This window comes from Boleophthalmus pectinirostris, unplaced genomic scaffold, assembly GCF_026225935.1.
Source record: "Boleophthalmus pectinirostris isolate CB_2022bp ecotype Guang Dong unplaced genomic scaffold, ASM2622593v1 HiC_scaffold_2, whole genome shotgun sequence".
Lineage (NCBI taxonomy): Eukaryota > Metazoa > Chordata > Actinopteri > Gobiiformes > Gobiidae > Boleophthalmus > Boleophthalmus pectinirostris.
Genome location: NW_026571152.1, coordinates 36387526 through 36408492, shown reverse-complemented (window position 1 = coordinate 36408492; position 20967 = coordinate 36387526). Strand labels below are relative to the sequence as shown.

General features: G+C 39.0%; 1 protein-coding gene across 6 annotated transcripts in view; it reads right to left on the bottom strand.

The window, feature by feature from the left end:
* srgap1a (SLIT-ROBO Rho GTPase activating protein 1a) overlaps positions 1 to 20967 on the bottom strand; it is a 203057-nt gene that overhangs the window by 108167 nt on the left and 73923 nt on the right. For all 6 annotated transcript variants that reach the window (XM_055155343.1, XM_020926055.2, XM_055155345.1 and 3 more), the window contains exon 3: positions 3253 to 3415. In XM_055155343.1, the coding sequence (XP_055011318.1) occupies positions 3253 to 3415 (163 nt within the window). The remainder of the gene's footprint in view (positions 1 to 3252; positions 3416 to 20967) is intronic.

Sequence of the window (20967 nt, the reverse complement as noted above, 5' to 3'; positions counted from 1 at the left end):
TTTGAATTTATTAAAGACTTATTGTGCTTGTGTCTGTTCTGTAGTTATAATCTATGACATCTGTGGGTCATTATGTTAGAAATTGGACATTTTAAAGTGCAATATATATTTGGGGACAAGATAAAAATGCCACAAGATTAGGCACACATGACAAAAAATAATTTATTCCCCTTGAATTTACATTTGGCTTGGACAAAAAAGAGCTAAGAGCTGGTGAGTTGTACAATTTGAGAAGCTGTAGTTCCAAAAATCAGTACTGCAATGACCGCTATTATTAATATTATATAAAATAAAAATAAATAAATAGTAAAGCCAGAATTGTCAAATGGGCTTGCACTATTTATTTATTATAAATTGTCAAAATCTCATCTTGTCTTGTTCTCATGGACCCGATCTCGTGGTCACTTCCTTCTTCCTACTCCTTTCACCTGATATCATTAACTTCAACAATACGGTAGCAGACAACTAGCCTGAATCATCAGCCGGTCTCACTTTGTGGAAACCGTCTGACTTCACAGCATTTAGGATTCGTTCGCTCGACAGTAGACGGGTACTTTTTTTTTTTATTTAACCAATCACTGTTATTTGGTTGTGAAGTATGTAATGCACCAAATCCCGTAGGAAGAAGGACAATAACGTCTTTCCCCTTGAGAAAATTCACCAAACATTCTCTTGGTTCCAGCTTTAAATCCTCAATCTCTTGGGAATCATTACCAACACAGAATGTCCGTCTTCGTCTACATCCATCTCGACCGCTTTGTTTACTGTTGTGCTGTACCACAAAAGGACCCAGACAGATGCTTAAGTTTGACGTCATGACTTCACAGCTCTTCTCTGATTGGCCGGTGTGCCGTCTACAACTTACGGTGTTCTTGCAAACCGTCTAGTGTATTCCGATTCCTGACCTAGTCGCTGGAGAGAAAAGGAATTGAGCAGAGGCACTAGGCATGCACACAAGAGTCTGACACTAGTAAGTCAGAAGATTACATGGGCAATTACACTGGGAAGCCAACAGTCTACATTAATTAGTGATAGATTAATTTCTTCATGCTTTATAGTGTTTATATGGTGAAGTCTACAGGCACAATATACAACCCAAATAATAATATTACTCTGCAATGGACAACTAATGTCTGAAGATTAGCTATTACTGCATTTTCAGTGTTTTTCTGATGCCAACCCACATCTTTATAATGAATTCACCAACTTGATACAAGCAAAAACAAATATATAGTTATTGTTACACAGTCAACTAGTCAGGATTAGTCCTGGTACGAACTGTGCAGGCCAGACTCCATTTTATTCCAATGATTCATGAGCTGAAACCACAAGTGAAACCCATCCTCCATCATAATTAAAACATCTGTATAATGCACATCCAGCTATATAGATAAATATACGTTACTGGCAAATTAATGGAGTGATTTGAAGCGAAATACTGTTTGGGTAACTTGACTGACTGGAGACATCCCTGCCAATCCTGACCACTCTGGAAATCTGGATTCGATTTGTGGTGAGATTTCTTATGGTCAGAATAAGATAAAAATGCACTGACCCTTTAAAAATACATGTTAGTAATACCAACTATAATCTATCATAAGGAAACTATATTAACCACAGAGAATCAGTTTCCATCAGGGCCAACAGAAGAATAAGATACAGCAGGGTTTGAGGGAGTCTGCATGTCGAGAGATTCCGCGTAAAAAAAAAAAAAATAGAAAAGCAGCTCTAACGATCTCAAAAGGCTCTATTTCAGATTGGCTGTTTGAAGTTTAAATTGCTGGTTTTTGAAAGAGGCCAATTCCGGTTTTGTGGGGGTATTCCCGAGCATTCCCGTGCAATCATTGCCAATTTCCACTTGCAATTTATGCATTTGAAGATGTTTTTTTTTTTTTTTTTTTTTCACTTTTGATACTGGATATTTGAAGTCAACAAAGTAAAAAAAAAAAAAGAAGGGTATTATTTTAGGTTTGGGTTTTGCTTGGTTTATTAAACATGACAAAACTAAATTTGAAAAAGAAGTGGGTCCTCTCTTCCTGCTTTAATTTGTGCTTTCTATTAAACTTCATTCCAAAAAAGAAAAAAAAAACAAACAAAAAAACTTGAGCATCGATTAAGGAAGCAGTTTTCAAATGTATTGATACTTTACACCTGATGTCATCATATTCCCAGGGGATGTGACGCTAACTGTAAGCACCACTCTGTCTTTATTTTAACACAATTTGACCAGAAAGAACTGATTTAGAACTGAACTACAACTACTGTTAAGCAAGTTTCTCTCAAATAACATTACAGCCACAAGGAAGCTCTCTCCTTTTTGTTGGAAATCAAACTCCTAAACAGGATCATGATGCTTGTATCGATCACAGGCTCCTGAAAATGTGTTGTTTAAATAAATTTTTTATTTTTTCTTGAGTTTTCAGATGGTCTTACATTTTTTAAGCAGTGTTTGTTGATGTGTGCATTGTGTGAACATGGTAATTTAAGAACATTCCACCATAGAGGTACATGTAGAACACCCCCAGTGTGATGCAACTGCAAATTATCAACAGAGCCAGAACACTCAAACACTTTTTCACAACGTCCGGAAGTGTATTGTTGTACAGTTGTGGAACTTCCGGTTCATGGTTTTCTGTGGCAAAATGTCCATGGGAATGTCTTGTGTATTTTCCACCAGCTTCATAAATCTACCCCATCACCAAATCTTCAACCAACAAGGTCGACAAAGGATAAACATTCTTTAATGAAGAATTTATCCACAACTATCAAGGTAAGAAAGACGAAAGCTTAAAGGCGACAATGAGCATTAGTGAACTACTGAACAAAACTAACATCATGGTCCTAGAGATGTCTCGCATTCGAACTGCACAAATCTATGTATTCTAATATCGACATCATGAAATTGATTTTAAATTTTAAATTGTAGAATCAGTCTGAGTGAACAAGTTACTTATGTTTTATTCATGACCATAATGTTAATTTTGCTCAGGAGTAGTTCGCTAATGCGTCATTGTTGTTCGCCTTTACGTTTTCGTCTTTTTTACCTTGATAGTTGTGGATAAATTCTCCATGTTAGAATGTTCGTCCTTTGTCGACCTTGTTGGCTGAAGATTTGGTGATGGGGCAGATTTACTGTATGAAGCTGGTGGAGAATATGCCAGACAATTCCATGGACATTTTAGCAAAAAAACAGAAGTTCTGCAACCCTTCAGCGGGGCACTTCCGGCCGTCTATATCCACACGTGCAGTTACCTTCTTTAGCAGCCGGGTGGAGTCCTCGCTGATCTGCATGAACCTCATGATGACGTTGTTGAGGTAGATGTCGCTCAGAGTGGCGTGGTCTTTACTCTCTCTCCTCACCTGGTTCAGCAGCAGGTACCAGCAGTTCACCGGGGACAACAGGTTCTGGTCTTTTCTACAACACAAGACACAACCATATGTTAAAAGACTGAGGAATTTGAAATATTAAAGAGCTGGGATTACACTGTTTTCTGATCTATGTTATGTTTCCTCATGACAAACAGACCTGGAGTTGAGTTTTGTTTCATTCACACATGTTTAACACACAACACTGCATATTTAAGCATATATTTATGTGTTGTTCTTGCAAACTAAAAAAAAAAAAAAAAAAAAAAAAAAAAACCTCTCCAACTCTCTGAACCTCCAACCTTCAGATCAGTGGATAAATGCTCTACCAACTGAGCTACTGCCGCCCAACTTTCATTCAACATGGAGGAGACACTCATTGTGGCTGTGGGAAATGAGACGATATTATACGATACCGGCATGAGCCAGTACAGAGACCGGAATAAGCTTAACCTACACCGCTCTATCTTCTCTCCTTTATTCTGGTCCCAGTCTCAGTCCCGTTCTGGTCTCAGTCTCAGTCCTCGTCCTAGTCCCGGTCTGGTCGCCATCTCAGTCCTGGTTTCAGTCCCAGTCTGGTTATGGTCTGGTCAGCTCGCTTGATGTAGTCCAAGTCTGCCGTTTTTCAAAATGAAAAGAAACAGATGTAGAGGACACTGCGCAGCCGCAGTTGATCCTTCTCGAGCTGAACACAGAGAATTGAGCGGATTTACTCTTGCGACCAAATTCCCAAACTCGAGCGACCTGGATGCTCAAATGAAGCGAATGACTCAAAAATGTCAAGCAGCAAACTAGGGGCATTTGATGCGATTTGTTAACACCAGACGCTTGCTGTATGAACCCGGCTTAATGCTGCACTCTAACTTTTCTGGTGAAGGACCCATCACCTGCTCGTCTCCATGGACATGTATTTGCTTTGCCTGGTATGTTTTGCACTACAGCTTATCAATGTCCATGGTGAGAATCAGGCAATGCCACAAGCCCAATATATAAGTCAAATCTGCGGAGAGGTAACCCAGATAAGTTTAAAGCCAAACCGTGGAAAATTCCATACGAATGAAGCAGTAAAGATCTCCACGGAGACAAGCATCATCGTTGGCATCATCCACCAGAGAAGTTACGTAATGCACCTTTAACCAAAAAAAGTCAACCTTCAAATAAAATGAAGTTTGAGGAGAGTGTGTGTGACAGATTATTAATAAGGCGGATATTTTAAAACATCTTCCGGGTGACTCATAGGCCTCCCTCGGCGCTTAATGGCCCATATATTCCTGGTTCGGGGCCCAGAAAGCTCTCAGCATATACATGTATTACAAGGACTACACTGTTGGGTGGAAATATCTTCTGTACCGGTGACAGTTTTGGGGCAGAACGCTTCCAGAGCTCTGAGCCAAACCACCGTCTTACAACTGGGGAGGAGAGCGCCAGCAGCTCTAAGTACACTGCACGCTGGAAGAGTCATGCATATATTTAAATGATGCTAAAAAACTGCAGGAAGTTTGACAGAAAGAAAGAACAAGGAGCGAGAAGGGAGCTAGAGCGTGCGAAAGGATAAAAGTTGAACTATGTAACTTTTTTTTTTTTATCAGGGGTCAGCTATTGCTTGTTTCCATGGCGATGTTATTTATAGATTGACAGACATATTTGGCCGATATTTGCACTTATATCAGCTATTGGCATTAAAACTTTAAATCTTGAACACTTTAGTGCAAGGAAGTAACTGCACAAAACTACACAGCTCTCTTAAAGTTTGTGGTGAAAAGGGTTATGTGTGAGTCTGTAGTGAATTTAAATCACATAATTTGGAGAAAATAATGAGAATCAACTTTATACAGATTTTTTTTTTTTTTTCCAAATTCCAAAATATTGCACACTCCACTCCTTGCACAGTTCTCATCATTGCACAGCCCAAATATGTTGTTGTCTGTCTGGCCACACATTCAACACATGCAAATATGTGTCCATAGAAGATCAATTAAAATCACAGTGCAACTATACATGAGATCATGTTTAGTTTGACCATAACCAATTTTTAAATTGAGCTTTAAAAGAGCTGTATATAGGGCATTCTTTTAGTGTTAGTGGAAAACTATTCCACAGAGTTCCACCTTGAACAGATAATACATTCTGAACAAAGGTGTTCTGTCTATGGGGTATGACCAAGTCACCCCTGGTGGTGGCTCACGTGGTCCTTTCTAAAATGTCTTTGCATTTGATGTACTCTTTTAACAGTGATGGTGCGAAGGAGTAGCCAGACTGGTGCCACCTAGTGCCTCTGCTCAATTTCATTTCTCTCTAGTGACTAGGTCACTAGACAGTTTCCAAGAACCCTGGAAGTGCGAGTTCTGGCACCAGCCAATCAGCGAAAAGCCTTACTTTTGTGTTAGCAGTGATTCCTGAGATCGAGGATTTAAAGCCGAAACAAAGAGAATGTTTGGTGAATTTCATCAAGGGGAAAGACGTTATTGCCCTTCTTCGTACGGGATTTAGGAAAAGCTTAATATACCAGTTATCCCCGTTAGCGACCCATTACATACGTCATGTCCAAATAGTAGTGATTGGTTAAATGATAAAAAGTACCCGCCTACTGTTAAGTGAACAAATCGTAATGCTGCGAGGTCAAACGGCTTCTACAAAGTGAAACCAGCTGATGAATCAGGCTAGCGAGCGAGTGCAGGACCTTATAAATTAGACAAGCCCCCTTGATAATATCAAGCTTACTGCTATCAGTTTCTGTGGATTCTAAACACAAATGGCATAGGCCATAAAAAAACAAAACAAAACATACAGGTCAAGCTCTGATGTTATTGCTATGCCTGAAATGTTGCACAGTGTGGCATTAAATGTGTCTGTCTTGCATTTAGTCAACTGCATGTGTTTTAAGTGATACTCTGCAGCTGACATCATCAACATTCCCAGGGGGTCTGATACTAACTATAGGCAGTGCTCTGTCAGAAGCTCTATTAGACAAACATAATTTGACCATAAATAACTGACTTACTACAAGAGCTGAGCTGATTTGTGCTGTTAAAAAAAGTCCCTCTCAAATAATATTGGTCACAATCTAGAAAGCATTATTTTTTTGTCAGTTTTTTAGCATTTTTTCCGTTAGTCACGCTCACCTATCGATCACAGGCTTCTGAAAATGTGAGTTTGAGTTTGCAGACTCTCTTAGAATTTTTGACAATGTTTGCAGTGTGTCACCATGATAACTGCAAAACAATCCACCACAGAGTTACATTAGTGTGACCAGACGTCTCTATTTACCCGGGACAGTCCCAGTTTGGAGCCCTGTATCCTCTGTCCCACCAGATTTATCCATAACCATTGATTTGTCCCAGTTTTATATAAGAAATGTCCCATGTGTCCCTTTTTTTGACCAATTTGGTCCATGCCAACAGTAAAGAGAGGCTTAAATAGTAATTTCTTTAGGTAAAACACAAAAAAGCTGCTTAAAAATGATCAAAACACCAAGAAAATATGACTATACTGACTATACTGATGTTAGTGATGAATGGGCCGAGTGCAGAACAATTTTCTTTAATTACTCATTTGTTTCATCATTTTATTATTAGAAACTACCACAAACCGGGAGTGTCCCAGTTATTTATTTTGAAAATCTTTTCATTCTAAGTCACATGTAGAACAGCCCCAGTGTGATCTCACTGTCAATTTCTGAAAAAATAAAAAATAAAATAAAAATAATTGTAAACGGGGTAATCTCTCCACAGATCTGACCTGTAATCTGTTGCTCATCTTCATGGACAGTTTAATGCCATACTGTGTAGGGCTGGGTATCATTAAGATGTTGCCAATATGATACATACCTCGATACTGTGCACTTTCGATATGATATGATATACTTCAATACTACTTCGATTCAATAAGGTTCAATAAAAAATGAATGGTAAGTCATGGCTGTGATACTAAAGTCTTTGTAAAACCACTTTTTGTGCAAAGTAAATATGAAACACAAACATTTTAATCATCAAAACAGTGAAAATGTCAAATGTGTTGCATAAACGAATTTCCTTCCACTAAACAAACAAACAAAACTGTGGCACTGTAACAAAATAATTTAGTAAAATATACCAAAAAATACTCTTGGCGATATATCGATGCATCAGCCTATGATATCAATACTGTATCATCGCATTAAACTATACGATATATTGATTTTGATATTTTTGCACACTCCTAATACTGTGGGGCGTTCCTGGCAAAGCAATAACAACTACATGTGCAGTCGAGCAGATGGCAGAAGAAAAGTTACACAGAGTAGCTTTAAATAAACAGAGACGTGGGGTTTCCGGCGCTGACTGACTCCATTACACTGCGCAACCCTGTTCAGCCGAGAGCGAGCGGGGGCCCAACCGACGCTCGGCCGGCAGCTGACTTCCTCCGGTTAATCTGTAACATTCTTCCTGTCTGCTAAGGGCGTGTGTGTTAGCGTTAGCACAGGGTTTAAGGTTAGAGTCAGGGTCAAGTCCTGCAGGAACCATATGGAGCCTCGCCTCTGCTCTCTGCGCGCTCACTTCGCTTTGCATAGACAGGCAGCACATGTCGACACAACAGGTGAAACTCCAAACACAACTCCAAAGAGCCAAAACTCTGAAACAAACTCTGTACTCAATCTGTGGCATGAGAAACAAAGAGTTATTTCTTTAAAACTACTGAAATGTTCCTGCTTGGTTGCAAAAAGTCTGGAAAAAAAATGGATTGTGTTTATGTAATGTCATAGTCAAAGTCCAAGCCCTAGTCAAGTGTAATTACGAAGCTATTTTACAACAACTACAGCTGCCCAGTGTGCGAATATAAACAAGGACAGATCATTGTAATTAGAATTAATAAAAAGATTCAGTTCAGTGCCCAAGTTCTTAAAAGGCCCATATTGTGAGCTGTCTTATACTGTTATTTTTGTTTCATTCACAGCTGTTTAACACACAAACCCTGCGTATTTAGGTTGAGTTCTTCTCTAAAACAGAAAACACTCTGTTCAACCTTGTGATGTCATGTGGTAATACAGAAAAAGCTCCATACACCTTTCAGATAATTTCATCTTTGGAATTGTCAATCTAAACTAAACTAAATTAAACTAAAGGTGAAAGGTAACATAAAAACTACCACTGCATGACAAGGTTGAGCAGAGCATTTTGAGCTTTGGAAATGTAAACAGACTAATAATAAAGTGTTACTCAAACATGTGTGAGTGAAACAAAACACAACTCCAGGTATGTTTTTGAGCAGGGAGCTTGGTTTAAAGTCAATACAGAGTAATATTGGCCCTTTAACTTGTAGCATTTTAAGACAACATTGAAATACTGATTAGGGCCCGATCAATATGGGCACTTGGGGCATATCGCATATCGGCCTAAATCTTGCCAATATGCGCCGATAATCCACATGGGCATGTTATACCTCGTTATGAAGCTTAGAGTCTTCTCTGTATTATGTCCATTTAATCCAATTTACAGACCAATATATGTCCTAATATGTGACACAGCATCAATATTTATCGGTGGAGTAGTTAGTGTCTGTGATGCCGTATTGCCCCTGAATGCATCCCCAGAGTCACATCACTCACTTGTTTACGCACACAGCTGTTGTCAACATGCGGGATTATATCATATTTACGGACAGTTGTTTTGAGTCAGGATCAAAAGGACACTTATTTGTGAAGACTTGTGATCTGAGAGGAGCCTGTGTGGGCGGTCAGTGTTGCAAATGTCTGTTTCGAAGCTACTTTTGGTTCTTTCTCATTGGTTAGTGCTTAGCTGCTGTAAACTACCACATATAAACAGCCTGTTTTCTTACATTGGCCTAGTGTAAAGTGACTATAGTGGCTGTGCACATGTTACTGGACCTGCACTGATATGTAAATGAGCTGTGACTAGAGGTGTGAATGATCTGCATTTACACATAATTAATTACCGTGGCTGATAGCGGTAGTTTTTACTTTCTTTATTGGCTAGAATGTCATGCAGGAATGCCATTAGGCCAACCTACTGTTTTTAAATATGACTGTAAAGAGGCAGAATAACAATAAATGCAGCCTAAACAAACCCAATTTAAAATCCAGTAGAGCCAGACCCAAGTTTTATAAACAACTGAAGATTTATAGTGAATTTTTACATCACTAAATATATCTTTTTTCTTTTTTTTACATCGGCTATGGGCAGCTCCAACTCCTATTTTGGCAGTATTATAACGGCCAAAAAAATATCCATATCGGTCTGGCCCTAATATCGATTACAATGGTTGATTAAAGAAAACATAGTTACCAAAATAAGTGCAGGCTTTATGATTTTGTGATAATTCGAACTGCGAGCCCCATCCCTGCAAACCCCACAAAAACATAAAATAAAAATCCAAATCGAATCAAAATGTCGGGCTATTTTTTCTCTTGACATCAGTCTTGCTTTGTTGCACTTTAATCTGACATTCTTGGCTGTATAATCGTATTCCGGCGATACCAGCGAAAAAGCATTAGCATGTTTTTAGCTCAGAGATCCCATCACACGAGGAGACGAGAGGCAGAAATAGAAGCACAAAAAGGATTTCTCGAGAAGAGCCCTTCCAGACGCAGTGAAGCAGAGCGGGGCCACTGGACAGCGTCAGACACATGCTCTGTCCAAGTGTAATTACCATAAATCTTTTCTTGTATTATACTTGAGCTGAACGCAATGGTTTGAGTCTGCAGTACTGGATGGGAAAGTCTGGTCCCTTTTGATTAGCGCATGCATAATCTCCAGGTGGCCTCTGACATAAACTTGGACGTTTCATTAACTTTTGTAACAGTTTCTAAAACAAGATTTCCACACTTCAATTTGTCCTGTTTATCCATCTGTTAAACTGTTCTCACTCAGTATAAAGCACTGACAGGACTTGGCTTATTGTAGCATGTTACAACTGCACGGCTACAATTCCAGACGCTAAAGGGCCACTGTGGGACTTTTCCGGTAGAGGGACCTGCTTCCTGTAAATATCGACTCTGACAGGCGAGCTGATTTGTGCCGTTTGTCACTGGCTCCTGAAAATGTGCTGATTAAATCCATTTTGTATTTTTACTTGAGTTTTCAGACCATCTAGACTTTTTTTTTTTTTTTTTTTTGAGTGCTCACTAATGTGTGCGTTGTGTCTCCATGGCAACTGCTGAATATTCCACCATAGAGCTACATATAGAACAACCATGGTAGCTGATGTTTCACAGTGTGGCATTGAACTCCCCATGGAGACAAGCAGAAGTAAGACGTCGCCAGAACATTGTGACAGATCTGCGGAAAGGCAAGCCCACCCACCGTCAGAATACATGCTTTTCAAGTTTATTTCAGCAATAAAAATACACATAATTGGATAAATGCTAGTTTAAAGCCAATGATGGAACATTTCTAGACAAAACGAAAAATGTTTCCATGGAGACTAGCAGGTAGCTTCAAACCACAAGTTATATTGTAAACACAGACTGTATAAAAGAAGTGGACTAAGCAAATGTGACGTCACCCACAGCGTTCAGCGCCGCTCAAATGAAACTCACAATGCTCACGGTTACAGGAGCAAATCTGGAGCCAGGCTTTGTGTTATAAATAAGATTTTTCTGATGGACAAAATAGCAAAAAAATAAATAAAAATCTGGATCATGCGTCACGGGTTAATATGAACATTTTAAGACCAAAATGACGAGGCTCACTGCAGCAGTTACAGAGAGAGGAGCCACAAGATCCAAATGTGAGTCAATTGGAGCCAGAGTCAGAAGATGCCGGAAGAGCCTCCTGGCGCACTCCCACTGTTTGGCACGCGGCGGTGAGTGCGTTAGCTATGTCCACTCATATATATGGCCTATAATTGTCTTAATCTTAAAGGTCCTATATTACGCAACATGGACTCCTGTGAGCTTTAAGTCATGTTATAATGTTGTTACCTGCTCAAAAATAGACCTGGAGTTGTGTTTTGTTTCATTCACACGTTTGAATAATCCTACATTATTAGTCTGACTACATTTCCAAAGCTCAAAATGCTCTGTTCCACCTTGTGATGTCATGAAGCAGTAGTTTTCAAGTTACCAGCTCCCTGTACTTTTAGTTCAGTAGAGATTGACAATTCCACGTCAAGAGGAACCAGCTGAGGTGACTCGGGCATCTATTCCAGATACCTCCCGGACGCCTCCCTCAAGAGTTGTTCCGGGCATGTCCCACCAGAAGAACGCCCCCGGGAAGACCCAGGACACGCTGGAGGGACTATGTCTCTCGGCTGGCCTGGGAACGCCTCAGGGTCCCAAGAGGAGCTGGAGGAAGTGTCTGGGGTGAAGAAAGTTTGGGAGTCCCTGCTCAAACTGCTGCCCCCATGACCAGGCCTTGGATAAATGGAAGAAAATTGATGGAGACTGACAATTCCAGAGCTGAAATCATCCAAATCATTCTAGTGAAGGTGTATGGAGTTTAAAAACACAGTGGAGCTCTTCCTGTATTACCACATGACATCGCAAGGTGGAACAAAGTGTTTTCTGTTTGAGAGAAGAACTTAGCCTAAATATGCAGGATTTATGTGTTAAACATGTGTGAATGAAACAAAACAAAACAGAACTCCAGGTGTGTTTGTGATGAGGAAACAGCATTATAACACAGATATGAAACAGTGTAATATTGTCCGTTTAAAACCTGCATTTGGACCTGTTAACAGATGTACTTAGGTGACCTTGTTTTTCGACTGTGACCTACAAAACAAACCGGTTTCAGCGAAAAAAACGAACAGGAAACCGAAAACAACGGGAGGCTGTGACGACAAAAGCACCTCCGGGATTTTCCTCCTCCACATAAAGGCAGGAAACGTTCTCAATGTCATCGCATCCCGTCGGCCCGGCAACAGAACTGGGTCAGACAGAAGAGAGAGATGGAAGAGCCCCCAGGAGCCCAGAATACAGATGAAAAACGACTGACCACGAGATACAGACAGGGATTATTGGAAACCTGTTGACAGTAGCGATGAGAAATCTAAACTAATGACTAGATCAACCATAATTAGATCCTATTTTGCTTAAAGGTTCTAAATTACGTAATATTGCCTCTTGTGAGCTTTAAGCAATGTTATAATGTGTTCTCATCAAAAACATTCCCGGAGTTGTGTTTTGTTTCATCCACACATGCTTGAGTAATCCTTTATTATTAGTCTGTCTACGTCTTCAAAGCTCAAAATGCTCTGTTCCACCTTGTGATCTCATGACTCAGTAGTTTTCAAGTTAACAGCTACTTTTTTACGTTTATTTATGGCAATTTTTCTGAAATTATCCAAATAATTCTAGCAGTGAAGGTGTATGATGTTTTAGAAACACAGAGAAGCACTTCTTTTTTACCACATGACATCACAAGGTGGGACAGAGTGTTTTCTTTTTGTCTTAATTGAGGTTAAATTATGGCACAGAAACAAAATGGACAGCAAAATTAAAGTGTGAAACATGACATTGTTTAGAAGATAACACAAGCAAGTTTCAGTTCACATTTTTATCCACTTTTTGGCAAAATTCAAGATATCGTTGGCAAATCTTTACACACATTTCTATATTATCTTGTAGTTGAGTCATCACAGTACTAAAATGTAAAACTCAGTTCCAGTACTAAGAAACATACTTGATACTCTAAACCAATTCTGATACTGCAGTGATAATAATAATAATTCTAGTCCCATGTTGTCTTATATCAGTGTAATCCTTCAGTGATCCAAGTAGGTTCCATAGTGATCCATGGGTGTATACCGTATTTTTTGGACTATAAGGAGCAATATCAATAATGTTGAATTCTCTCATCTATTTTCATACATAAGGTGCACCGTATTATAAGGCGCATTAAGCGAAACAAATGGACGACACTTGAGACTGATCCTTAGCCCAGGCGTCCACGATCCATCGGCAGATCGTGGAGTAATTCGCCCGGCGTTGCCCTCCTGTCTTGGTGAATGTGTATTATGAATATGAATGTGGGTGGATCATTTAAGTTTTTTTTTTTTTTTTTTTTTCTATGAGTAATAATCTGTTTAATGCAGCTTTGCACACTTTTGTTTAAGTTTTACAGAATTTGCATAAACTATAAGATCTGAAAAACTCTTGACTACTGTAGCTGTAATGCTCCGACAATCCATCAAGTGGTGCGGCTTCATATTTTACCAAAGTCGTACTAAAACATTCTGACAAATTTTTGAGCGCCGTGTACCACATAAAATCAGTTCAAGGTCAGTAAGCACAACCAGAATTAATACATAAGGCGCACCGGATTATAAGGCGCACTGTCAATTTTTTAGAAAATTAAAAGGATTTTAAGTGCACCTTATAGTCCGAAAAATATGGTACTGCTCTTACACTTCTTCTGATACAATTCAAGATCATTCTAAATCTATCAGGAAAGGTTCATTTCTGTCCAGTGAATATGACTTTTTTAGCATTGATAGCTGCTCAAATGCGTATATAGTTTCGATTCTAGTTTTAGCATCGATTCGCATCCGATTTTTGATTCTTTTGACCCTGTCTGGTAGAGAATACATTTGTCAGAGTGAATCCAGGTTTCATACGTCTGTGCTTGATCCCTGTGTGAGCCAAATGAGTGGGCACGCGCATACTTCAACAGAGACAAGTGAAGATAATTATTGTGTCTGAGAGCAGTGGGGGATTGAAACAGGAGCTCTTATCACAAACCCCAAACACAAAGCTAAAGTATTCCAGCCAACAGGAGCTGATAACATCTTTCATTAAAGCAGAGCGGCGGTGACCACAGGAGTCGAGGTTCACCCAAGTGACTCAGTATCAGTGCTCTTCTAATCAGACGGCAGGTAAAGAAAAGGGCTGGAAATTAAACATCTGACGAAGTCTGAACCATAGACTACATAAAGAAGTGGACAAAGGGAGTGTGACGTCACCCAGAGTGTTCAGCTCCAGTTAAATGAAGTTCAAGAGGACAGTGGATACAGGGGTAAATTTAGAGCTGAGGTCCATATTAGGAATAGGAACAAAACTCCAATTAAAAACACCAGGATCATGTAGATCGGCTTAATATAAAAAAATTTAACAACACAAACACACATTTTGGGGATTTTCATTTGCTGTTGTGCTACTTTTGAATAAAAAAAAACTAGACCTAATGGTAACAAACTAAACCAAACAATGAGGTGTGTTAGTTTCAGAGTAGTTTCAGTGTAGTTAGCTCCGCCCTTCAGGCAGACATAAGGAAGTGTCCACTGTAAATCTGAAGAACTGAACTGAAGAAGCAGCTTGAGAGCACAAGTTTGTCTCACTTCAATCATATTACAGGTCTCATCACATGACGATTAATAAAAATATAAGATCATAAAATTAAAGTTATTTCAAATCAGGATTTGGTGACGAGTAAAATAGTGTATAGAATTTTTATGTTAAAAATTATAACTAAATGATTCTCAGATATTGCGTAAATGAATTTAAACTTTTCACAAAGTATCATTATTACATGGTCTTTAACTTAAAAAAATCAAAATGATGTCTGTGTAATCCTTCAGTCGTCCAGGTAGAATCCAGAGCAAAATAAAAATTCTATCAACTGGACAAAAGTTTTCTGAGTGAAGACATTTCGTAGATCATCCAAGCTGCTTCTTCAGTTCAGTTCTTCAGATTTCCAGTGGACATTTTCTTATATCTGCCTGAAGGGCAGAGCTAACTACACGGAAACTACTCTGAAACTGAACACACCTCCTTAAAGATGCAAAAAACCCAAGGCACTCACAGGTTAAAATAAAATGCCTTCATTAATTTATGGAATGACTTAAAGGACAACTTACAAAGTCCCGACACATTTCAGACTATGGCCATTAATTTAGATAAATAAAGTAAATAATAAAGGTAATAAACGATTTAATTAATAAAAGCATTTTATTTTAACCAGTGAGTGCCTTGGGTTTTTTGCATCTTTAAATCGACTTCCCTTCCCCAAAGAGCACCACTGTGTTCCATCTACTGTGTATTATCCTCTGGAGGTCCAGGGGGAGCTCCTTTTGAAACTTTTTTAAACACACCTTGTTTAGTTTCTGTTTGTTAGCTATAGATCTAGGTTTTTTATTTAAAAGTAGCACAAGAGCGAATGAAAATCCAAAATAAACTATGATTATGAATTTTGAAATGTTTACACATACTTCTGACTTAAGTGATACTTCTGACAAACTTTCTCACTTTAACTTTAAACTTTCTCTGAGAGGAAATTCAACGCAGAGCTTGTTTGGCATATACACAGACAATAACATAACAACACTGGCACATTACAATACACAAAGATTATGATATGGAAATAAGTTATTAAAGACTGGAGTTCATTGTATTAGACTACTTAATCGCTGTATTTTGTTTTCATTGTGGTATCACAATTGGAGCAGATTTCTTTAGAAAGGAGTCGACCAAAACACAGGTTTGTTCATTTGACTGTGTGTAACTTGGAATAAAACATGATTTTAATAATGCAAATATAACTTCAAGTCTATAGGCCTAGAAAAACAAAGCCTTCACCTTGTTTGTTTTTCTCGCCTTATCAAAACCATCATTTGTTCAAACAATCCGCACTTTTCATACAAGAGAATTTCCCAAACAATAATTACTATATCGACTTATTGTTCAATATATGAAAGCTGGAATAATATATTTTTAGGGTCAATATTTATCATGTGTATATTTTCTTTGCACTATTGGGAAACTGATTTTTTTGCCATATGATGAGATTTAAGTAAAAGTTTGGATTAATGGACCTATATTATGCAAAAATTGACTTTTGTGAGCTTAAGTTATTATGTTACTACCACCTTAAAAACAGACCTGGAGTTGAGTTTTGTTTCATTCACACATGTTTGAGTATTCCTGTATCCTGTATGCTCTTTTCCACCTTGTGATGTCATGTAGTGTATTTAAGATACTTTTTACCTTTTGTTCAACAGATTAGCAATTCCAGAACTGAAATCATTAAAATAATTCTAGCAAAGGTGTGTGGAGTTTAAAAACACAGTGGAGCAGTTCCTGTATTACCACATGACATCACAATGTTGAACAGAGTGTGAGAAAAGAACTCAGCCTAAATATTGCAGGATTTGGGTGTTAAACATGTGCGAATAAAACAAAACACAACTCCATGTGTGTTTGTGATGAGGAAACATTATAACATAAATCAGAAAATAGTGCAATATGGGACAAGATTGTAGACTTGGAATAGTTTGTATGAATTTGTGTATCATTCATTCATTTGCTTTTCAAAATAAAACCAAAAATAAGAAAATGGAAAAAAAAAAAAGTTTCTTCATTATTTGTCTCCAAAACCAAAATGAAAAAACCTGATAACGGCTGTTTCCCGTTTCCGTGACTTAAACTGTGATGCAAGACTGAACCAGGACTGAAGACTAAAACAGGTCCAGAACCACACCGGGACTGAGACCAGGACTGAGTCCGAGACCAGGACCAGGACTGAGAGCGGGATTGAGATCGGGAATAGGACCAGGACTGAGACCGGGACAGAGACCAGGACGGAGACCGGGACGGAGACCGGGGCCGAGACCGGGGCCGAGACCGGGGCCGAGACCGGGGCCGAGACCGGGGCCGAGACCGGGGCCGAGACCGGGGCCGAGACTAGGACTGAGACTAGGACTGAGACTAGGACTGAGATTGGGACCAGACCAGGACTGAAAACAGTTTAGTCCAAGTTCAGTCCTTCAGTCCTGGTTCAGTCCGACATCCCAGTTTAAGTCACAGAAACTGGAAACGGCCATTATCCATTTTTTTCCATTATTCATTTAAACACAAAATCGAAAACTGAAAAAAATTAATAATTTTTCTTCTTTTCTTATTATTTTTCTCCAAAACCCAAATGAAAAAACTAATAATGAAGAAAAATTTTGTTTTTTCATTTTCTTATTTTTGGTTTTGTTTTGAAAAACAAATGGACGAATGATGCACAGATTTTTATGGTTTAAAGGTGCACTATGTAACTTTTTGGTTGGGGGTCCATCAGTATGACATTAAACAGCTCTACCTTATATTTATTCAACTACAGGTGGTTTTGTAGCTCAAAAATACCTAGAAAAACACACATTCTGACTACGAGTGGGTTGCTTCTTCACAGATCTGACCTGTAACTTGGCTTGGTTTGGTCTCCATGAAGATGCAAAAGGTTTACTGTGAAATATTCCAGACAAAGCTACCCAAAACACTTTTAAATCTCTTGGGTCATTGTATTTGTTGCGTAAATTAGTTTCAGTATTATAAATGATCATATATATTTTCTTCAGCAACATATCACATTTCAAAATTTGCCATACTGTGCTGTACTGTAGATAAAAACACCATATTTGTTTACTAGACACTCAATTATTTATGCGTCTGTAGCATCTGGACCCTGTGATGTCTTTTCTTCAAATCAACACCAGTTTTCACCAGTCCACATGGAAAACACATTTGCCACGTTTCATTTATTTACAGTGTCGTGTACACAACCGGATACTCCTGACAACCTGCTGGAGTTTGAACTAATTACACAGTTTAAGCCCCCTCCTCCTCCTCCTCCTCTTCCTCTGCTTCCTTTTCCTCGTCTTCAGAGCGGACCTGCCATGTGAAAACTGCGGAGTGGTGGAACGTAATAAAGTCAAAGTGCACAGTTAAGTATAAATATTAAGTATCTGTACTTTAATTAATTACATTTTAAAGTGGATGTTTTACTTTTACTTCACTACGTTTGAAAGCAAGTATCTGTACTTTCTACTGCACTACATGTTTTAACAGGACTGAAAAGTAAAAGTTTTTTATTATAGTTGGAGACCTGCTGAAAAGGCAGAGGGTTAATTTTGAACAGTCATAATTCGGGGAAAAAAATAAAACTAAAAAAAACAGCTACAAACAAAAATATTAATTCAAATTCAACACAAATCTGTATCACAATCACAACAACTGAAAATACTTTTTACTCTTACATTTTTTAACGAGCACTTTAATACCTTTACTTGTGTATTTTTTATGTGATATTTATACTTTTACTTGAGTACTTTTTGCTCCAGTGGGTCCACCACCTGCTAGTCAGGCTGGCGTCACCTAGTGCCTCCGCTCAATTTCATTTCTCTCCAGCAACTAGGTCAGCAATCAGAAAACACTAGACCAGGCATGTCCAAACTATGGTCCGTGGTCCAAATGTGGCCCTCAGACAAATTTTTCTTGGCCCTCAGGCTTCTAGGTGAATTGGCCCAAAAGCCCTTGCATCAATTAAAAATTAACTTTTTACGGCAAGTTTTTTGAAAAATCTACCTTGATAAAGCTAATATTTAATATTTAGTGTGTGGTTTTAAGGATCTTAGAATGAGCCATCAGTCTTTGTTTATGGTAACGTGTTATAACATGCACATATTTCAATTATTCACTGTATTTAGCATCAGTCTACGGCCTCGATCAGCCCTCTGCTTCGTTTGTGTTTAGATATGTGGCCCTTGATGAAAAAAGTCTGTACACCCCTGCACTAGATGGTTTGCAAGAACCCCGGAAGTTGTAGACCGCGCACCGGCCAATCAACCCGAGTTGTGATAGCAGACTGTATACGCTTCACATTTTTTATTGCACCTTTAATTCGCGAGTTCATCTCACAGAAACGACAATGATTGTTGACATGTTCACACTGCTTTGTTTGCTGTTGTGAAGGCAATTACTTGGACACCACTGAGTGTTCTGGCGCGTTACATACGTCACGACCAAATAACAGTGATTGGTTAAATAAAAAAGTACCCGCCTACCGTCGAGTGAATGAATCCTAATTCCACAAAGTGAAACCGCCTGATGAATCAGCCTAAACACCTGCTTGTCTCCATGGAAATGTCATTGCTTTGTCTAGAATGTTCCTCAGTATAGATTAAACTTGTCAATCGCGAAGGTTACGCCAGTACGCTACATTACAATTCAGATCTGTGGAGAGTCGCCCCTGTTCATAGAAGAAATTATTGTATTTTTGAGCAATAAAAACACCTTCGATGAATAAATGCTAGATGGAAATGTTTAATGTCATACCACGGAACATTCCAGGCTCAGCAATAACATCTCCAGCACCAGAAAAGCTACACAGTGCACCTTTAAGTCACAAAATTGAACACTTCTTCCAGAACCGAAACTGCGGCACAATGAAAACACCCTATTTCCCAGCACATTCAGACGGGTCCAGTGCAAACAGCCTGGAGGACTGGGTGAACACTGGCGCTTCTGTGTGCAGCCTGTTTATGTGCATACAAAAATATAGCCCGTATGATTTAAAACCCGCTGGAGAGATTTAATGTTATTCAGCCCGCCTGTATTTACTTAGGAAATATGCACCAGTCCACTCTGTGAATGAAGTGACCAGACTGCTCCATGTCGTGAGATGAAAGCCAGCGCTGGAGCAGGAGGGGGAGAGAGAGACAGCTGCTAGAGCCATTGGAGCAGCCGACACACAGCAGCAGACAAATGCCCATTTTATTTTCAGGTCCTAACATAACGCTAATGTCGGCACTTTCCAGGAGACGGCCAGTTTAATAACAGAACATGTTTTTACACGGTGAAGCCTCGGGTCAATTAGCCGGACCACAGTATGGCATGGTATGTGGATTTTTTTTTTTTTTTTTTTTTTAGAAGGAGCAGAGGAATTTTAGATTTTCATATGGGGACGGATTTTGGTTTTTGTGCGTATCACCTTTCACCACTGTCCCGTGTGTGGACATATTTTGATGGATATTTGGTGATACTCTGTAGTAGACGACTAAAGTTGAAAGTTCTGACAAGTTTTGACCCTGTAATTTCAACATATGATAAAATAAAGATTCCATAAATAGAATAAACATACATTATTCTACATTATTGATTATGTGTAGTCCTTGAATGGGATCCAGATGACACACTTCTTCAATACTTTTCAAAGATGTGAGTCTGGTCACCGGTGACTGACAAGTGGATTAGCCAGGGACTAACCAGGGACACTCATGGTCCATCATATCGGGGAAACAGGGACTGTAGAATTTCTGTAGAATTTTTGATTCTGCAGAAATCCGCACTTTCAGCACTAACAGGAAGCACTAAACGAAGTGATGACAGATGACTTTCAGATGACCGCACACAGAAGGAAAAGGTAGGCCATACAGACATAATGTACATTCAAAACTGTAGCTATATTTGTATATTCTTTAGATAATCTCTGTTCATTTAACCACAAGCTTATGCCATTGCTCTTAAAAGTCATATAAGTATAACTGTATTGTATTGTAAATGTATTAAAACTTTATTATTCATTCTTTTTTAGTTTCTTTTGAAAGGAACAAGTGAGCTTTCAACATAACCCACCGCAAAATCTATAGCCAAGGCTCACTGTCCGTGCCTTGGATCCAGAATACACACTTGACTGCAGCGTTTCCCACAGAAAAGTGGTTAAGCACGGCGGTGCTGCCGAAAAACTGAAAAAGTGAGGTGTGGGGGGTATGCAAGCGGAGATTCTGACCGTGGTTTTGCGAGGATTCATGTGGTTTGGAGGGACGTAGTCAAGGTGGGGGACACTAGACTGCTTGTCTGACAGGTGAATTTAATAATATGGGATACGATCTGATCCGTCTGGCTAC